General features: G+C 38.1%; 1 protein-coding gene across 1 annotated transcript in view; it reads left to right on the plus strand.

Moving 5' to 3' along the window:
- Window positions 1–20,359, plus strand: part of agtrap (angiotensin II receptor-associated protein) — a 23,486-nt gene extending 3,127 nt beyond the window's left edge. The window contains exons 4-5 of the mRNA XM_061977625.1: window positions 2,520–2,730; window positions 19,940–20,359. Coding sequence (XP_061833609.1) covers window positions 2,520–2,730; window positions 19,940–20,061 — 333 coding nt within the window. The 3' untranslated portion in view covers window positions 20,062–20,359. The remainder of the gene's footprint in view (window positions 1–2,519; window positions 2,731–19,939) is intronic.
- The last annotated feature ends 1,562 nt before the right edge of the window (window positions 20,360–21,921 follow it).

The raw sequence follows: 21,921 nt of genomic DNA on the forward strand, positions 1-21,921 counted from the left end.
TCCGTCATGCGCTCGGAACCGATTTTTTTCACTGAACGGTGCCAGCTCCACGAACGACGAGCATGGGAAACTGTAAAAAGCAAGCCCCCTTGAACGCATCGCCACGTGCAGGGGTGTCCTAGTACAATAAAGTTAAAGGATGCCGGAGCCACTTTTATACATTTTATGCTTCGAGGTTTGTAAGCACAACCAGAATTAAAACGTACATAAGGCGCACCGGGTCGTAAGGCGCACTGTCCATTTTCGATTTTAAGCGCGCCCTGACAAGAAAATAAAAGTAGAAACATAATAAGTTAATAGTATTTAAAATTTTGCAAGAGCTTCTGGGTATCCGTATGTAGCGAATGAACACAATGCCAGATAATGTCTCCTAATAGGTGCCATTTTGGGGTCCTTATAAACACACCATAATATGTATGTTGAAGCACAGTACGTCTGACTATGGTAGTCGTAATGCTCCAACAATCCATCAAGCGGTGTGGCTTCATAGCTTACCAAAGTCATACTCAAACATTTTGACAGATTTTTCCGTGCCATGTGTAATGTTCTATATCCTCAATGCAACATCAAAGTTTTAATGTTGCTTGCTCGCGTCATTTATTGAACAGGCCTGCAGTCCACACGTATCTCTTGTGTGTGACTGTCATCTACCGCTCACACTTATCATTACACCATGTATAAAAATAAAATTGCTTCGAGGTTGAGCAGAACTAGAATTATTACATACAATGGCGGATTCGCGCTATTTTTCAGGACTTATGCAGATCCCAAATACACATCAGTAGGTACCAATAGGTAGAAAAAGTTGGTTTTGCATAATGTTGCGAAAAAGACGCCAGATATAGTCTCCTAATCGGTGCCACACCGTAATAATACTGTATGTTGAAGCACAGTACGTCTGATTATGGTAGTCGTAATGCTCCGACAATCCATCAAGCGGTGCGTCTTCGTAGCTTACCAAAGTCGTACTAGAACATTTTGACATTTTCCGTGCCATGTGTAATGTTCTATATCCTCAATGCAACATCAAAGTTTTAATGTTGCTTGCTCGCGTCATTTATTGAACAGGCCTGCAGTCCACACGCATCTCTTGTGTGTGACTGTCATCTACCGCTCACACTTATCATTACACCATGTATAAAAATAAAATTGCTTCGAGGTTGAGCAGAACTAGAATTATTACATACAATGGCGGATTCGCGCTATTTTTCAGGACTTATGCAGATCCCAAATACACATCAGTAGGTACCAATAGGTAGAAAAAGTTGGTTTTGCATAATGTTGCGAAAAAGACGCCAGATATAGTCTCCTAATCGGTGCCACACCGTAATAATACTGTATGTTGAAGCACAGTACGTCTGATTATGGTAGTCGTAATGCTCCGACAATCCATCAAGCGGTGCGTCTTCGTAGCTTACCAAAGTCGTACTAGAACATTTTGACATTTTCCGTGCCATGTGTAATGTTCTATATCCTCAATGCAACATCAACGTTTTCATGTTGCTTGCTAGCGTCATTTATTGAACAGGCGTCCACCTGCAGTCCACACACATCTCTTGTGTGTGACTGCCATCTACCGCTCTTACTTATCATTACACCATGTATAAAAATAAAATTGCTTCGAGGTTGATGAGCAGAACTAGAATTACTACATACAATGGCGGATTCGCGCAATTTTTCAGGACGTATGCAGATCCCAAATACACATCAGTAGGTACCAATAGGTAGAAAAAGTTGGTTTTGCATAATGTTGCGAAAAAAAACGCCAGATATAGTCTCCTAATCGGTGCCACACCATAATAATACTGTATGTTGAAGCACAGTATGTCTGATTATGGTAGTCGTAATGCTCTGACAATCCATCAAGCGGTGCGTCTTCGTAGCTTACCAAAGTCATACTAGAACATTTTGACATTTTCCGTGCCATGTGTAATGTTCTATATCCTCAATTCAACATCAACGTTTTCATGTTGCTTGCTAGCGTCATTTATTGAACAGGCGTCCACCTGCAGTCCACACACATCTCTTGTGTGTGCTGCCATCTACCGCTCTTACTTATCATTACACCATGTATAAAAATAAAATTGCTTCGAGGTTGATGAGCAGAACTAGAATATTACATACAATGGCGGATTCGCGCAAATTTTAAGGACTTTTGCAGATTCCAAATACACATCAGTGGGTACCAATAGGTAAGAAAAGTTGTTTTTGCATAATGTTGCGAAAAAAACATCAGATATAGTCTCCTAATCGGTGACGCACCATAATGATACTGTATGTTGAAGCACAGTACGTCTGACTATGGTAGTCGTAATGCTCCCATAATCCAACAAGCGGTGTGGCTCCATAGCTCACCAAAGTCGTACTAAAACATTTTGACAGATTTTTGAGGAGACTGAGGGCAATACTAGCTTATGTAGGACCCGGTACCTGATAGTACTGGCTTTTGTCATTGGACAAAACAAGTAAAAACGTATTCCGTGGGGTCATTTGAGCGGCTTCCTTCTCTTTTGGCGCAGTTTCTGATCAGCATGGCCGTCACCATCCTGACGGACATCATCCACTTCGGCATTTACTACTCCCTGAGCGAGCTGGCCACGGAGAAAGGCCGCGACGTGTTCCGCTTCAGCGCCGGCATGGCCATCCTCAGCCTGCTGCTCAAGCCCGCCTCCTGCTTCTTCGTCTACCAGATGTACCGCGAGCGAGGGGGCGACTACAACGTCAACTTTGGTGAGTCCAAGAACCGCCTCGCCTACCCATGTGCCCACAAAACGGCCGCCAGGCGATAAAACCCTCAAATATTTGTCACATTCAGACTCCCCCAAAAAAAGAGCTAAACCTTCTGGAAACAACCGTGTGTGTTTACATGCACTCTTTATTGATTTTGGCCCTCTCATCATTTATTTGAACTCTTTTTTTTTCAAGGGTGGAATGATAACACAATTACATTCTTAAGAACAGGACTTAGGTGCACTAGAATGTTCTCTAATGTACAAAAGCCAAAAGCAGTGAAGTTGTTACGTTCACATATATCTATTGATATAAAGTTGTCATTTTTAAAAATATTTTTTATGTTTTATGGCCTTTTTTTAACTGCAAAACATGAAATATTCCAAAAAAAATAGGTTGCCGAGTAGAATATTTGATTATTATGTATGTATATATATATATATATATATATATATATATATATATATATATATATATATATATATATATATATATATATATATATATATATTTATGTTTTATGGCCTTTTTTTAACTGCAAATCATGAAATATCCCAAAAAAATAGGTTGCAGAGTAGAATATTTGATTATTATATATATATATATATATATATATATATATATATATATATATAATAATATAATAATATATATATATACTTACTATATATATATATACACTTACTATATATATAATATAATAATATAATATATATATATATATATATATATATATATATATATATATAAAATATAATAATATATATATATACTTACTATATATATATATATACACTTACTATATAATATAATATAATATATATAAATATAAATATATATATGTATATATACATATATATTACTATATATTATTATTATTATTATTATTATTGATAATTACGGACTTCAATAGGTCAATAATTCCCAAAGATAAACACATTGATTTTGATACGGTAAACAAAAAATATTGTTTTTACGGTGCCTGGAATGAGAGAGAAAGGTTGGGTTTGTTGAGTTTACCCAAGTTTATATATATATATATATATATATATATATATATATATATATATATATATATATGCCATGTTGTATGCATAACTGCCCAATATCATTTTCATTGCATTTCAGCAGTTTAACTAATTTACGCTTATCAAAGCTCTGAGAATAATTTTTCTGGTGCCACTATTTTCTTGTTTTCCAACTGACAAGAATGAGATTAATTATAATAATAATAATAGATTTTATTTGTAAAAAGTACTTTATATTGAGTAAACAATCTCAAAGTGCTATAGTGTATTAACAAATAAAAATAAAATAAAAATAAAGAAAAAGATAATAAATAAATAAAAATAAAAACTAGAACAGCCAATTAGCTATAAGTAGTATGCATATATCTAAAAAAAAAGGCTTTTTTAAAAAGAAGGGCTTTTAAGCCTTTTTTTAAAAGCATCCACAGTCCGTGGTGCCCTCAGGTGGTCAGGGAGAGCGTTCCACAGACTGGGAGCGGCGGAGCAGAAAGCCTGGTCTCCCATTGTTCGTAGCTAATTCAGTTTTCATTTAAAAAAAAAAAAAGCAATTTCTCAACCTTTTTTTTCCTCAGGGCCCAATTTTTTCACTACAGAGGGCGCCGGGGCCCAATCAAAATAGTAACTACTCTTGATTTTAATTGGTATTAAATAATTATATCTCACCTACTTACAGCTGACGACCTTGTCAAATGATTTGAAACCATGTGTTAATCACAAAGATTACTATCTATTTAAAACGTACAATTTAGGCTTAGGTCAGACTGATTAGAAAAATAAGTACTAACCAAACATACTGCATAAGAAGGGACTATTGAGGAGAAATACATTCACATACGATTACGTTGTGTTACAATAAATAAACTAAATTATTCATGAATATGTTTCCTAACTAAGCTGTCAATAAAATACAACGTCACCCCTCTAGTCATAATTTTTGCACTTAATAAACTTCTCTATGACACCTTCTGTTTGTTTGATATTGTCATTACTGCCACAAGTGGTGGAAAAGTGTATTACAACTGTGTACGGACCACAGCTGAGAAGCAGACATTTTTTTGGCGGCCCTCGAGGGAGCGCTCGTGGCCTAGCAATGGCCCTATGGTTAAGAAACACTGATATATGTTATAATACACAAGTATTTAAAAAAAAATAGCAGTTATAATAGGAGTCAATTGGGACAAAAGAGTCCCTAACTGTATTTTTTACTGTATATTGTAACAAAAACACAATGTCATTACATTTTTTTTTTGTTATTGTGAAAAACAGTCCAGTTGTGATCTATTGAATGCCCTGAGCACGTTTTATTTGTTGTGCATTAAGGATCATTTGAGGGGAAATTGGATAATGAAATCTTTTTTTACCCACGGCACGAGACTGACTTGGTGATTTTCTTCATGTTTGCTAACAAGCCCCGGGCCGCTCATTATTTACACTCACAAGACTCAGCGGCGTAAAATGTCAAAGCCGTGCACGTGAAACCGCTTCGCTGCTGTGGAAGCCCCGCCCCCTTTTTCACCCGGTCAGCTGCGACCGGTTGCGAAGGCAAAGTTTCAAAGAACAAAAATATGTTAATACGTCGTGAAATGGGATATTTGTAAATGTTTATTTACCTTAATTGTTTCCAAACGGTGTCTGTAACAGGGCAGTAAAACGGTTGATCAAACAAAACAGAAGTCATGGTCATGGACCCGCTAGCTGCGGAAACTAGCTTAACAGACTCAATAACTGGTGGTTAGTGGCTGGTGGTTAGTGGTTAGTGGCTGGTGGTTAGTGGCTAGTGGCTGGTGGCTAGTGGCTGGTGGCTAGTGGCTGGTGGTTAGTGGCTGGTGGCTTGTGGTTAGTGGCTGGTGACTGGTGGCTAGTGGCTGGTGGTTAGTGGCTGGTGGTTAGTGGCTGGTGGCTAGTGGCTGGTGGCTTGTGGTTAGTGGCTGGTGGCTGGTGGTTAGTGGTTAGTGGCTGGTGGTTAGTGGCTGGTGGTTAGTGGCTAGTGGCTGGTGGTTAGTGGCTGGTGGCTGGTGGTTAGTGGCTAGTGGCTGTTGGTTAGTGGCTAGTGGATGGTGGTTAGTGGCTGGTGGCTAGTGGCTGGTGGCTTGTGGTTAGTGGCTGGTGGCTGGAGGTTAGTGGCTGGTGGTTAGTGGCTAGTGGCAAGTGGCTGGTGGTTAGTGGCTGGTGGCTTGTGGTTAGTGGCTGGTGGTTAGTGGCTGTTGGTTAGTGGCTAGTGGCTGGTGGCTGGTGGTTAGTGGCTAGTGGCTGGTGGTTAGTGGCTAGTGGCTGGTGGTTAGTGGCTGGTAGTTAGTGGCTAGTGGCTGGTGGTTAGTGGCTGGTTGCTAGTGGCTAGTGCAGTGGTTCTTAACCTTGTTGGAGGTACCGAACCCCACCAGTTTCATATGCGCATTCACCGAACTCAAACCGTAATCATAAAATGATGTTATTATATTAAAGAAATACAAATAAAGATATATTTTACAAACGTAAAGTTACAGGAATGTACACATGATTCCATGTTTACATCTCATTGTGCAACATGTGAATGTTTTAGTGGGAACTAAATGCAATATCTGAAAGGAGTACAAATATTTCCAAAGCAGGACCCCCACCCAGACATATAACACTAGTACACAGCTCATGAAAAACAATATGTTATAGTCATTGTAAGTGGGCCAAAACACTTATATTAGAAAATAATCTCATGGAAATGACTGCTGTCATTTGATTCTAATAATAAAACATTGAACTTGTTATTTAGTCAGGTTTGGGACAGGTGTGCTGCAGGTGTGACCACAGTGCATGTGTACGTCTGACGTCGCTCACATGTGCTCCACCGAATGCTCAAGGAGTTTTTGCGTTTGCTCACGCATATGGAAAATTAGAGGGAACATTGTTTGGGGGTATCCATAATACGCCGACAGGGAGAAGTTTTTGTTTACACGATGAGTCGGGTGTGTCTTGACGTCCGCGGCGGAGGCTCTGCCGAACCCCTGAGGCTGACTCACCGAACCCCTAGGGTTCGATCGAACCCAGGTTAAGAACCATTGGGCTAGTGGTTAGTGGTTTGTGGTTAGTGGCTGGTGACTGGTGGCTGGTGGCTGGTGGTTAGTGGCTGGTGGCTAGTTGCTTGTGACCATAGCGGCTATACACATATGGTTAGTGGCTAGTTGTTAGTGGCTAGTGTGTAGTCACTAGTGACTGTAGTGGCTATACGCTAATGGTTAGTCGCTGGTGGCTAACGGCTAGTCATTAGTGGCTAATGACTAGTTACTATTGGTTAGTCCCTAGTGGCTAGTCGCTAATGGATGGTGGTTTTTGACTAGTTGATAATGACGAGTCAATAGAGGCTAGCTGCTAAGTGTTAGTAGGTAGTCGGTAAAGTGGCTAGTCGCAAGTGTTTAGTGGCTAGTAGCTAGTCGCTATATTGGTTAGTTGCTATTCGCTAGTGGTCATTCTGTAATGGCTAGTTGCTCGTGGCTAGTAGCTGGTTATTTGTCGCTAGTAGCTAGTCAGTAGTGGTTATTGGCTAGTCACTAGTGGCTTGTGGCCAGTCGCTATAGAGGCTAGTCGCTATTCGATAGTGGCTATTCTTTAGTGGCTATTCTTTAGTCGCTAGTCTCTTGTGGCGAGTAACTCATTGGTTGCCACTAGTGGCTAATCGCTTGTTGCTAATGGCTAGTCGCTATAGTGGCTAGTCACTTGTGGTTATAGGCTAGTCGCTTGTGACTAATCACTATTCACTAGTGGCTATTCGCTAGTGGCTAGTTGCTAGTGGCTAGTCGCTAGTGGCTAATCGCTGGCGGCTAATTGCTGGTGGCTTGTCCCTATAGTGGCTATTCCTTAATGGCTAGTCGGTTGTGGCTAGTCACTAGTCGCTAGTGTCTAGTCGCTAATGGCTATTCGCTAGTGGCTAGTCACTCGTAGCTAATAGCTAGTAACTAGTTGCCAGTGGCCAACCCTGAGTGGCTATTTGCTATAGTAGCTAGTCACTGTAGTGATTAGTGGCTAGTCACTAGTCACTAGTATTTAGTTGCTAATGGCTATTTGCTAGCGGCTAGTACTCGTAGCTAATGGCTAGTACCTAATTGATAGTGGCTAGTCGCTTGAGGCTTGTCGCTCGTGGCTATTCGCGAGTAGCTATTCGCTAGTGGCTAGTTGCTACTGGCTATTTGCTAGTGGCTAATTGCTAGTGGCTATTCGCTACTGGCTCATAGTTAGTAGCTAGTCGCTAGTTGCTGGTCACTCATAGTTAGTGGCTACTACCTAGTCGCTTGAGGCTTGTCGCTTGTGGCTATTCGCTCGTGGCTAATCACTATAGTGGCTAGTTGTTATAGTGGCTAGTTGCTAGTGGTGAATCGCTAGTAGCTATAGTTGCTAGTCGCTATAGTGGCTAGTTGCTATTGGTTATAGGCTAGTCACTGGTGACTAGACGCTAGTGTTTATTCACTAGTGGCTAGTACCTAGTCGCTTGTGGCTAATCGCTAGTAGCTATTCGCTAGTGGCTATTTGCTAGTGGCTAATCGCTAGTGGCTATTCGCTACTGACTCATGACTAGTAGCTAGTCGCTAGTGGCTGGTCACTCGTAGTTAGTGGCTAGTACCTAGTCGCTTGAGGCTTGTCGCTTGTGGTTATTCGCTCGTGGTTAGTCACTATAGTGGATAGTTGCTATAGTGGCTAGTTGCTAGTGGTGAATCGCTAGTGGCTAGAAGCTATAGTTGCTAATCGCTATAGTGGCTAGTTGCTATTGGTTATAGGCTAGTCACTAGTGACTAGACGCTAGTGGTTATTCACTAGTGGCTAGTCGCTCGTAGCTAGTGACTATATTGCTAGTGGCTTGTTGCAAATGGCTAGCTGCTAGTAACTAGTTGCTGGTGGATAATTACTAGTGGCTAGTCACTATAGTGGCTAGCTGCTATAAGACAATTTGATGGCAAAAAAACACACACAAAAAACACTTGACCCAGTTTTTTCCAAATGGGGAAAACTCTGCAATTCAAGATGTTCAATATTTATTAAAGTGCATGTTTTTCCAACCGAGATTGAAAGCCAATTTCATTTTTATTGCTAACTTCAAAAATCAATGTTTTGTGCGTTTGGAAAAGAACAATAGATTTTATTTGTAAAATCACTTTACATTGAGCAAACAACCTCAAAGTGCGACGGTGCATTTAAAAAAATGAATAAAAACAAAACAACAACGCTAGAACCACAAATAGCTACCCCCAACAAGTAAAATAAATAGTAAAACAAATAAAATAACTAGAACAGCCTAATAGCTAGAACTACCACACATATATCTAAAAAAAAAAAGGCTTTTTTAAAAAGAAGGTTTTTTAAGCCTTTTTTTTAAAAGCATCCACAGTCTGTGGTGCCCTCAGGTGGTCAGGGAGAGCGTTCCACAGGGTTGGGCCATAGAATGCTTGCAATATTCTTCTTCTTATTATGATTCTAATCAATATTATTATTAATTTTAGTATTACATCATAATTATATGAGTGCTTAATAATAATAATGCCGACAATAATATTGTTTATGCGTAATATTTCATCCAGGAAAATTTATGAAATTAAAACAATAAAAATAGAAAATTTGACTTTTTTTTTTTTTTTTTTTAAATAACCTTAAAATGATAGGATTAATAAATATATATTATTTATTTATTATATTATATTATATTATAGACACATCTCAATGTATTATTTCAGTAGTTCAATTATAAAATCAAAGTTGTCTTAATATTCTAATCAGTTTTGATTAAAAACTAATGTAATAAATTGTCAAAACGTTGTAGAAATAAATATTGTGCAAATGAATGTTGTGTTGTCTCCTGCATGTTGTTGTCCTGTCCTCACCTGTCTTCTCTCCTCTGACCTTTGACCTATCAGACTTAGAGACCTCAGTGGACAGTCGCTGCACTACGGACAGTGCTGACAGTGCCTTTATCGGCCGCCGCTATTGAGCCCCCCCCCCACCCCCTACCCTCTCGCTCTCAGGAAGTGACATCATAAAAAGGGAAGAGACAAGGAGGACACTTTACGTTTCCTGAGAATTCCTTGTTTTGTTGTTCTTGTCTTTGTGTACTTGTGTGTCTCTCCCACACTCTGCTTGTGTGTGTGTTTCTTATATGTGTGTATTATTCATGCGTGTTTGTGTGTCAGCACTAATATTCCAACACAATTAAAAAAAAAAAAATGCTGTATTTAATAAGAGTGATGTCATGACCTTTCAACCCCGGGTAAAACTTTGTATTGGTCTGCTTAGGTTCTGGGTTTATTTCCTCTATTGTGTCGCGTCGTCCTGCAGGGACTTTTTTTAACGTCTCCTCACCTGCTACTCGTTAGTGATCAGGAGACTTGCCTGCTTCTGATCACTAATCAGAGAGCTTTATAAGCCAGCCTGAGTCGAGGCTGGATCAATGTCGGGTTACTGGTTTTTCCAGTTCAGTTCCGGTTTATTTCCAACGTGCACACGATGTGATGCACGTCCGAAAAGGAGTAGGAAGAAGCTGAGCTTATTTAATCCGACCCCTTGGGGACGGCGTGGCGAAGATGGTAGAGTGGCCGTGCCAGCAATCGGAGGGTTTCTGGTTACTGGGGTTCAATCCCCACCTTCTACCATCCTAGTCACGTCCGTTGTGTCCTTGGGCAAGACACTTCACCCCTTGCTCCTGATGGCTGCTGGTTAGCGCCTTGCATGGCAGCTCCCGCCATCAGTGTGTGAATGTGTGTGTGAATGGGTGAATGTGGAAATAGTGTCAAAGCGCTTTGAGTACCTTGAAGGTAGAAAAGCGCTATACAAGTATAACCCATTTATCATTTATCATTTGTCATACCGTAGCAATTTGTATCCCATGTCCTTGTTCTCTGTAACAGAACAGTGAATAAATAAATAACATACCATAGTAAGTAAGCAAATATTAAATACATAAATAATCTTTATCTTGAAAGAAAAAAAAAAATCACATTTTTGAATCCTATATGTTAGTTGATGCTTCTCGTGCACTTCCCTGCTGCACTAGCTCTTTGTTCAATCCAATCCAATCCACTTTATTTATATAGCACATTTAAACAACAAAAATGTTTCCAAAGTGCTGCACAACAATATTAAAAATAATATTAAAAACAATATTAAAAACAATAATCAAATATTATCCTTAGCTCCACCAATGACTGAATAAAAACAACAAAGAAATAAATATAGAACCAATATAAAAACAATATAAAAATAAATATGATTAAAAACGATTTTAAAGGGAAAAACCAATTAAAACAGTAAATAGAAATCAAAATGTATAAAAAAAATTAAATGAAAAAAAACACGAGTTGTTGAGAATTAATGCCAAAAGTGTCTTGATGTATTTCAAATACTCACTGTATATAAACCTAAATAGGGTAACTACTACATTTTCCAGACTATAGAGCGCACCGGTTTATAAGCCCCAACCACTAAATTTTAGAAGAAAAAATAAGTTTCCATGTATTAGCCGCACCGGACTGTAAGTTGCAGATATATACGTTGTGAAATTACTTATTTACACATAAATATATACATACCTTAATTGTTTCCACATGGTGTCTGTAACAGGGCAGTAAAACGACTGATCAAACAAAACAGAAGTCATGGTCATGGACCCGCTAACTCGCTCTCCAATCAGCTAATTAGACTCAATAATTCCACGGTGACGTTTTGGTGAATTTACCGAGAGATTTGTAAACTAAAACAAACGTGTTCGCATATTAGCTAATGCTAACGACGCTAGCTTAATTACATTACGATAGCACGCACCAAAGTGCATGAAAACACTCGGGTTTAGTAAGTAAGAATTGTTTTGGGTGTATCGTAAAACTTACAAATGTGGCTTGGAATGATGAATGAAGAATCCGTACGAGTAGAAACGCTATGGACGGCTAGAAGATGGTACGGCACTTGTGTTTCCGGTCGAAAGGACTAAACGGAAGAAAATACTGTAGACATGCCCCCAGCAACACCTTGCAGTGAGGGAACTCGTCCCAAAGATGGCGCCGTAGCACAAACAATAACACACCTTTTCAGTGTTTTTCGTGTGTTTTATGAAACGACTTGCGACCCCGAGAGGGACAAGCGGTGGAAAAATGGATGGATTGCGATGAGGTGGCGACTTGTCCAGGGTGTACCCCGCCTTCCGCCCGATTGTAGCTGAGATAGGCTCCAGCGCCCCCCGCGACCCCAAAGGGAATAAGCGGTAGAAAATGGATGGATGGATGGAGTGAAGAAAAATTCATAAAATAGCCACACTGTTTTATAAGCCACAGGGGTCAAAGCGTAGGGAAATGTTGTAATTTTTTAAATTATTTTTTATTTTATTTATAATTTTTAAGTGTTTGTTGCAACAAAATTGAGGAAAAGTTGCAATAAATTGTTGTGATTTTTCCTCTGTGAATATAATTTGCTGGGAAAAAAAGTAATTAATGACAGGTATAAACAAAAAGACTAAGAAAAGCATCCAACCACCACCAACAACAACAAAACAATAATAATAATAATAATGTGCAAATTTAATTTTTTCATCAAAACTAAGTACATGTTTATTACTGCAAGGGAAGAACTAAAAATGATATTCACATGAGAGAAAAAAAACTTTCACAGTTAAAAATGAATAATGCTGAAGACGAGTAAACAATACAAAAAATAATAAAGCACTTTACTATAGAAATGACACTGTGTATAGCAGCTGTACACAGACTACTCTAAAGTATATGCAAACTGTCGTAAAAACGGTTGAAGGGTGTACTCGTTTTAGTTGCATATGCTTATTAATATCAATATATTCTTTATTCATTGCAAAATCCTGGAGGGACTGTTTTTAGAGAGTTTCTTTATTTTCTCAAGCCGCTGCACACACCCTTAAGGGTGTTATTAATTAATCTGTTCTTTGTCAGCATTTTTACAAATGTATTCTGGCTTTTGGAGTATTCTTCTCAGTCAATCATGTATGCTAGAGCAGCACTTGTTGACTCACGGTAGGGAGGGGATTCATAGGGCCCCATTCCTGGGTGGATCTCGCGTGAGAGGAAGAGGGGGGTTAATCGACTGCTGAAAATGGTAGAAAGCGCCGCTCTACATAGCAAAGTTGAAATTGCCACAAAACTTGTTGTAAGGCGGGGCTATTCAACTCCACAATGAAGAGGGCCGCAGTTTCAGGGGCCAAAGGTCTCAGGGGCTGGACTTTGAAATGTGGATGTTTCGTCAGAAAGTGCCTCCGCAGGTTATATTTCTTTGAAACTTAGTTTACTTGATTGCAAAGTAAACACATCGGCTTTAAATTCAGTAAATTCACTATTCTGCCCTCACTACTCACTTCAAGCGTGTGCAGCAGGACAGATAGTTAACAGCATGAAGAAACAGAAGCTCCAGAAGTTTTATTGAGGATTGATTTTCCTTCTTTTGAATTACTTTCCTTCCTCAGTTTTATTTCTTTACACTTCTTTCTTCATATAGGTTTGCAAGACTGAAAATATGAACATAAACTTTACAAATGTATGGCTTCCATTGTGTATTTTAGGTAAATAAACTAGAAGGTTTAGTGTTAATACATTCACACAATAAACCACAGATGTTTATGCATATTAAAATTAAACAACAGCCACAGCAAACACTGCACACAATGTATGTGGCTCAACATAATTAAACCTAAGGTGTAGTTATCGCCCTCTTCTGGTTAAATTCAGCGCTGCATGTGCTGAACGAGCAACAGCATGAATATAAAAGACATCACAAAGTCAACAATTTCAATACATTCATGTTTTGTCATCCAGTCGCTGTTAAAAGTCAGATTTTCGCGATTTATTTGGATTTTTTTCAGGGTAGATGGTGCCATTTTAGGCTTGAATGAGTAGTCTTCTTCTACTCACCACTTTGCTGCGTCACTGTGACACATATGTTTCGCTGTTGCCCCCTGCAGGGTGTCAGGAGTACTGCACACACAATCAACCCTACGTTTAATGGTTTCATCAAATTTATTTGGATTATTTGGAATGTTTGTGATTCATCACTATTAGCGTTGTCGCCATCTACTGGTAAAATTTAGTACTACATGTATTAAAATAGGTTTTATCATTACTCTCAGACAAAAAGAATAAAAAAGACATCACAAAGTCAGCAATTTCAATACAAAACAAACTAAATATCTGACATTCTTACTTTGTTGTCTATTCGTTGTTAAAAGTCCCCTTTTTGCAATTTATTTTGATTTTTTTTCAGGGTTTGAATGAGTAGTCTTCTACTCACCACATTGCTGCGTCACTGTGACACATATGTCTCGCTGTTGCCTTCTGCAGGATGGTGGGAGTACTGCATACACGATCAACCCTACTTTTAATGGTTTCATCAAACTTATTTGGATTTGGATTATTTGGATTCTATGTGATTTATCACGATTAGCATCGTTGCCTTCTACTGGTCAAATTTAGTACTACATGTATGAAAATAGGTTTTATCATTACTCTCAGACAAAAAACAACACAATCAAGAATACAAAAGACATCACAAAGTCGGCAATTTCAATACAAAACAAACGAAATACCTTACATTCTACATTCATACTTTGTTGTCCAGTTGTTGTTAAAAGTCCTATTTTTGCAATTTATTTTTATTTTATTTTCCAGATTTCTCAGAGTAGTCTTCTTCTACTCACCACATTGCTGCGTCACTGTGACACATATGCTTCGCTGTTGCCCCCTACGGGGTGGCGGGAGTACAGCATACACGATCAACCCTAGTTTTAATTGTTTCATCAAACTTATTTGGACTGTATGTGATTTATCACTATTAGCGTCGTCGCCCTCTACTGGTCACATTTAGTACTACATGTATGAAAATAGGTTTTATCATTACTCTCAGACAAAAAAACAACACGACCAAGAATACAAAAGACATCACAAAGTCAGCAATTTCAATAAAAAACAAACTAAATATACTATGTTCTTACTTTGTTGTCCAGTTGTTGTTAACATTTCCCTTTTTGCAATTTATTTAGATTTTTTTTACAGGTTTGAATATAGTCCTCTTGTACTCACCACATTGCTGCGTCACTGTGACACATATGCTTCGCTGTTGCTGCCTGCAGGGTGGCGGGGGTACTGCATACATGACCAACCCAATTTTAATGGTTTCATCAAATTTATTTGGATTAAAACGACGATGCTGTGTTCCAAATTTAAGTTATTTACTGAGATTGAGTGAGCCTATGGCTTTTCACGTTGTTTATTTTATTTATATATATATATATATATATATATATATATATATATATATATATATATATATATATATATATATATATATATATATATATATATATATTGTATTCTATTTTAGTTACTTTGAATTTACAACCCCCTGGCGCTGTTTCGTACTCTTTTTGTACTTATTTTGATTATTATTTCTCAACTGTTTTTAAATGTTGCAATTTATAAATAAAAGGTTTATAAATTAAAAAAATATATAATTAATTAATTAATTAATTTAAATAAAAAAAAAGCTTGTGCATATATCTAACATTTCTTAGCCAAGCTCGTTTTTTTAATTAAACTGTCTTAACACTTTCTCAACAAAAATTTAAAAAAAAAATTTAATAAATAAAAAAATAAAAAATAAAAAAATATTTGGATTGTATGTGATGTATCACTACTAGTATATTCGCCCTCTACTGGTCAAATTTAGTACTACATGTATAAAAATAGGTTTTATCATTACTCTCAGACAAAAAAACAACACGATCAAGAATACAAAAGACATCACAAAGTCAGCAATTTCAATACAAAACAAACTAAATATCTTACATTCTACATTCTTACTTTGTTGTCTAGTCGCTAAAAGTCCACTTTTTGCAATTTATTTAGATTTTTTTTTTCCAGGCTTGAATGAGTAGTCTTCTTCTACTCACCACATTGCTGCGTCACTGTGACACATATGTCTTGCTGTTGCCCCCCGCGGGGTGGCGGGAGTACTGCATACACGATTTTATTGGTTTCATCGAGCCTTATTTGGGCGATGTTGGGCGGGGCCGGATGTTGTAAGGTATTTCACGGATTAAATACTACAAAGGTGGTATTTACATTGCTAATGAGTCATATAGCTCCAGCAGGTGGCGCACCCCGAAAAGTTAGCAGTTTAGGGGGGGGGTCGGTGTGTTACATGTTGAAGTTTTTCCCCCTTGTGTGTCACATGTTGAAAATGTCCCCCTCGTGTGTTACATGTTGAAGACGTCCCCCTTGTGTGTGCTACATGTTGAAGACTTCCCCCTTATGTGCACCTGGCTCGCTGACAACAAGCTATCCATACACTTGGGTAAAACTGAATCCATCCTGTCCTTAAGAAAGTCAATGACTTCACTATAAAAGTGGGTGACGTTGTTATCACCAGGAAAGATGAGGTCACCTACCTAGGTTCCATTCTAGAGGCTAATCTTTCCTGTGATAAAATGGCAACCAAGGTCATCAAAAAGGTCAACCAACGAACGAGATTTCTCTATAGAATCTCCTAGTGATGGGTTGATGAGGCGTCATGAAGCGTTTCGACACATTGCAAAACTGTATTGATACTGTGTCGATACTGTGTCACTAAATACTGACATCTGCTGGACATTAAAAATCCCTACAGGCAACCAATGGACCGACTCAACTGACACTGATTGTATGCCCTAGTACAGGGGTCACCAACCTTTTTGAAACCAAAAACTACTTCTTGGGTACTGATTAATGCGAAGGGCTACCAGTTTGATACACACTTAAATAAATAAATGTATTGTCATTTGTAAGTTACACGTAAGTGTGATTTAAACAAGAATAGCTCAATAAATAAATGTATATGTATAAAAAAAAATGGGTATTTCTGTCTGTCATTCCGTCGTACATTTTTTTTTCTTTTTTACAGAAGGTTTTTTTGTAGAGAATAAATGATGAAAAAAACACTTAATTGAACGGTTTAAAAGAGGAGAAAACACGAAAAAATGTAAAATAAAATTTTGAAACATAGTTTATCTTCAATTTCGACTCTTTAAAATTCAAAATTCAACCGACAAAAAGAAGAGAAAAACTAGCTTATTTGAATCTTTTTGAAAAAATTAAAAAAAGAATTTATGGAACATCATTAGTAATTTTTCCTGATTAAGATACATTTTAGAATTTTGATGACATGTTTTAAATTGGTTAAAATCCAATCTGCACTTCGTTAGAATATTTAACAAATTGGACCAAGCTATATTTCTAACAAAGACAAATCAGTATTTCTTCTAGATTTTCCAGAACAAAAATTTTAAAAGAAATTCAAAATACTTTAAATTTGATTCTACAGATTTTTTAGATTTGCCAGAATATTTTTTTTGAATTTTAATCATAGTAAGTTTATAGAAATATTTCACAAATATTCTTTGTGGAAAAAACAGAAGCTAAAATATTTATTATTCTTTACAATAAAAAAAAAAAACATTTACTTGAACGTTGATTTAAATTGTCAGGAAAGAAGAGGAAGAAATTTAAAAGGTAAAAAGGTATATTTGTTTAAAAATCCTAAAATCATTTTTAAGGTTGTATTTTTTCTCTAAAATTGTATTTCTAAAAGTAATAAGAAGCAAAGTAAAAAATAAATGAATTTATTTAAACAAGTGAAGACCCATCCATCCATCCATCTTCTACCGCTTATTCCAAGTGAAGACCAAGTCTTTAAAATATTTTCTTGGATTTTCAAATTCTATTTGAGTTTTGTCTCTTTTAGAATTAAAAATGTCGAGCAAAGCGAGACCAGCTTGCTAGTAAATAAATACAATTTAAAAAATAGAGGCAGCTCACTGGTAAATGCTGCTCTTTGAGCTATTTTTAGAACAGGCCAGCGGGCGACTGATCTGGTCCTTACGGGCTACCTGGTGACCGCGGGCACCGCGTTGGTGACCCCTGCCCTAGTATATACAATAATATAAACCAAGTCATTGTATTTCATTTAGGATTATTCCATATCTTCATTTAAATAAAAATATATTTTTATCTTGTTTAGATACAGTCAATAAATAATGTGAACATGTATCATAACATGGAAATCTAAGAGAACGTGTTGTGGATGATTGTGGACTGGGAATTTTTTTAATTAAATTTTTTTACACATTTTTATAAAAAAAAAAAAAGTTTTTCCGACGTATTACATTTTAGACGATTTCTCTTCTTAGTTATTATTTCTCCGGCTGTAGAAAAGACCCGCTCACAGGGCACAGAGGAGGCGTCAGTGCGACACAGTTCGCGTATCGGTCACGTGACCGAAACAGCTCATGATCGGTCACGTGACTTTCTAAAAGCGGTACGCGCACCGACACAGGGTTTTGCTCTATGAGCTCGACGCATGCGCCGATGCATCAGTGTTGCCGGACCCATCACTAGAATCTCCTCTCTGGTCAACAAAAGCACCATGAAGATTCTGGCGGGAACTCTCGTTCAACCCTTTTTCCATTACGCATGCACCTCCTGGTACCCTAGCACCTCCAAAACCCTCAAATCTAAACTCCAAACATCCCAGAACAAGCTAGTCAGATTACTTCTAGACTTCCACCCCAGATCACACCTCACTCCTACCCACTTCTCCAAAGTGGGCTGGCTCAGGGTGGAGGACACAGTAAAACAACTTGCACTGAGCCTAGTCTATAAAATCCGCTAGATGAGAATGAGTTAAGACCTTTGTTATATGGGAATCTGGGTTTAACGTGGTTAGTGGAGCTCCCCCTGGTGTTGTGGTTATGGCGGTCATTAAGGTCGTTAAGGAAGTAGTTTGACATGTACTTCGGTATCAGGGAGGTGTAGCGGATTTTATAGACTTTTACTCTGTCCTCCACCCTGAGCCAGCCCACTTTGAAGAAGTGGGTAGGAGTGAGGTGTGATCTGGGGTGGAGGTCTAGAAGTAATCTGACTAGCTTGTTCTGGGATGTTTGGAGTTTAGATTTGAGGGTTTTGGAGGTGCTAGGGTACCAGGAGGTGCATGCGTAATGGAAAAAGGGTTGAATGAGAGTTCCCGCCAGAATCTTCATGGTGCTTTTGTTGACCAGAGAGGAGATTCTATAGAGAAATCTCGTTCGTTGATTGAACTTTTTGATGACCTTGGTTGCCATTTTATCACAGGAAAGATTAGCCTCTAGAATGGAACCTAGGTAGGTGACCTCATCTTTCCTGGTGATAACAATGTCACCCACTTTTATAGTGAAGTCACTGACTTTCTTAAGGTTGATATGGGACCCAAACAGGATGGATTCAGTTTTACCCAAGTGTATGGATAGCTTGTTGTCAGCGAGCCAGGTGCAAGTTCTACAGAGTTCAGCACTGAGGATTTTCTCCACCTGTGACTTGTCCTTGTCTGATACCAGCAGGGCCGAGTCATCCGCAAACAAGAACAATTCACAGTCGCATGCTGATGACATGTCGTTTATGTATATTAGGAACAGTAAAGGCTCTAATATACTGCCTTGGGGGACTCCACAGCTCACTGAGGGGGGGGGGGGGGCACGGTCCTTTACCTCTACCACCTGTTCCCTCCCCTCCAAGTAAGATTGCATCCAGCTCCATGAGGTTTTATCAAATCCGATTGCTCTGAGCTTATCCAACAGTATAGTTAGTTCTGAAGTCAGATAGAGAAAGCATGTGTCAGTGGAGTGGTTAGTTCTGAAGTCAGATAGAGAAAGCATGTGTCAGTGGAGTGGTTAGTTCTGAAGTCAGATAGAGAAAGCATGTGTCAGTGGAGTGGGTAGTTCTGAAGTCAGATAGAGAAAGCATGTGTCAGTGGAGTGGGTAGTTCTGAAGTCAGATAGAGAAAGCATGTGTCAGTGGAGTGGTTAGTTCTGAAGTCAGATAGAGAAAGCATGTGTCAGTGGAGTGGGTAGTTCTGAAGTCAGATAGAGAAAGCATGTGCCAGTGGAGTGGGTAGTTCTGAAGTCAGATAGAGAAAGCATGTGTCAGTGGAGTGGTTAGTTCTGAAGACGTCCCCCTTGTGTGTTACATGTTGAAGACGTCCCCCTCGTGTGTTACATGTTGAAGACATCCCCCTCGTGTGTTACATGTTGAAGACGTCCCCCTCGTGTGTTACATGTTGAAGACATCCCCCTCGTGTGTTACATGTTGAAGACATCCCCCTCGTGTGTGTTACATGTTGATGATGTCCCCTTTGTGTGTGTTCCCTGGCAGGTTTCCCCTCCTTGAGTCGAAACAGAGAGTCCTACCAGTCCATCGACCAGCAGGACCAACCCAGCGGCCAAGACAAGCCCTTCAACCAGGCGCAGGACAGCAAGGCAGCCCGTGCTTACTAACACTGACACACTAACCTTCACCTCGGACCTTTGACACAGCAGGACGTCACATCTCTGAGATTTTTTTTTTCTTCAGCAGATTCATCTTTCAATGCTGTTCTGGCACACTTTCCATGTATTATTTTGTGTTTTTGTATTACCCTTTCAAACGTGGCACTTAATTATTCTCTCTTTTGAACTTCTCTTGTTTCAAGCGCGTTCCATCTGCTCTCAGGTGACAGTTTATTAGGTACACCCGGATAAACACGATCATAATAACCACCTCGCGGCAATAAAGCATCCCTTTTTTTTAGCACCATGTTTGTTTTGATGTGGTTTATTCCGAGGGAGCTGCAAAGTGTAGTGTGCACGCCAGGCCGCTAGTTGGCAATGTAGCGATCGAGAAACAGGAAGTGAGGACGAGTAATTGAGGTGACACAAAAGGTGAAACAGGATGTGTGGCGCAGAGCGGGAATCAACCGGAAAAGTAAGTACATTTAAATGAAGTTAAATTGTACATAACATGAATAATATATGTTGTTAGTTCAGGATGAGATAAAATTTTTTTTTTTTCGGTTTAAATCCACTTCCGATTAACGATTCTTATTTGAAAAAAAACGAGAACAAAAATGTGGATTAGCATCACTTTTGTTTAGTTTAGTTCACCAAGTAGCACTTCAGAAAACACACACCAAGTACCAACATAATGACATTAAAATACAGTAGTGTAGTAGACCTAAGTATTCATTAAGTACCAACATAATGACAACATTAAATACAGTAGTATAGTAGACCTAAGTATTCATTAAGTACCACCATAATGACAACATTAAATACAGTAGTGTAGTAGACCTAAGTATTCATTAAGTACCTTCATAATGACAACATTAAAATACAGTAGTGTAGTAGACCTAAGTATTCATTAAATACCACCATAATGACAACATTAAATATAGTAGTGTAGTAGACCTAATTATTCATTAAGTACCATAATGACAACATTAAATACAGCAGTGTAGTAGACCTAAATATTCATTAAGTACCACCATAATGACAACATTAAATACAGTAGTGTAGTAGACCTAAGTATTCATTAAATACCACCATAATGACAACATTAAATACAGTAGTGTAGTAGACCTAAGTATTCATTAAGTACCACCATAATGACAACATTAAATACAGTAGTGTAGTAGACCTAAGTATTCATTAAGTACCTTCATAATGACAACATTAAAATACAGTAGTGTAGTAGACCTAAGTATTCATTAAATACCACCATAATGACAACATTAAATACAGTAGTGTAGTAGACCTAAGTATTCATTAAGTACCACCATAATGACAACATTAAATACAGCAGTGTAGTAGACCTAAGTATTCATTAAGTACCACCATAATGACAATATTAAATACAGTAGTGTAGTAGACCTAAGTATTCATTAAGTACCACCATAATGACAACATTAAATACAGTAGTGTAGTAGACCTAAGTATTCATCAAGTACCACCATATTGACATTAAATACAGTAGTGTACTAGACCTAAGTATTCATTAAGTACCACCATAATGACATTAAATACAGTAGTGTAGTAGACCTAAGTATTCATTAAGTAACACCATAATGACAACATTAAATACAGTAGTGTAGTAGACCTAAGTATTCATTAAGTACCACCATAATGACAACATTAAATGCAGTCGTGTAGTAGACCTAAGTATTCATTAAGTACCACCATAATGACAACATTAAATACAGTAGTGTAGTAGACCTAAGTATTCATTAAGTACCATAATGACAACATTAAATACAGCAGTGTAGTAGACCTAAATATTCATTAAGTACCACCATAATGACAACATTAAATATAGTAGTGTAG

This window comes from Nerophis lumbriciformis, linkage group LG18 (genome assembly GCF_033978685.3).
Source record: "Nerophis lumbriciformis linkage group LG18, RoL_Nlum_v2.1, whole genome shotgun sequence".
NCBI lineage: Eukaryota > Metazoa > Chordata > Actinopteri > Syngnathiformes > Syngnathidae > Nerophis > Nerophis lumbriciformis.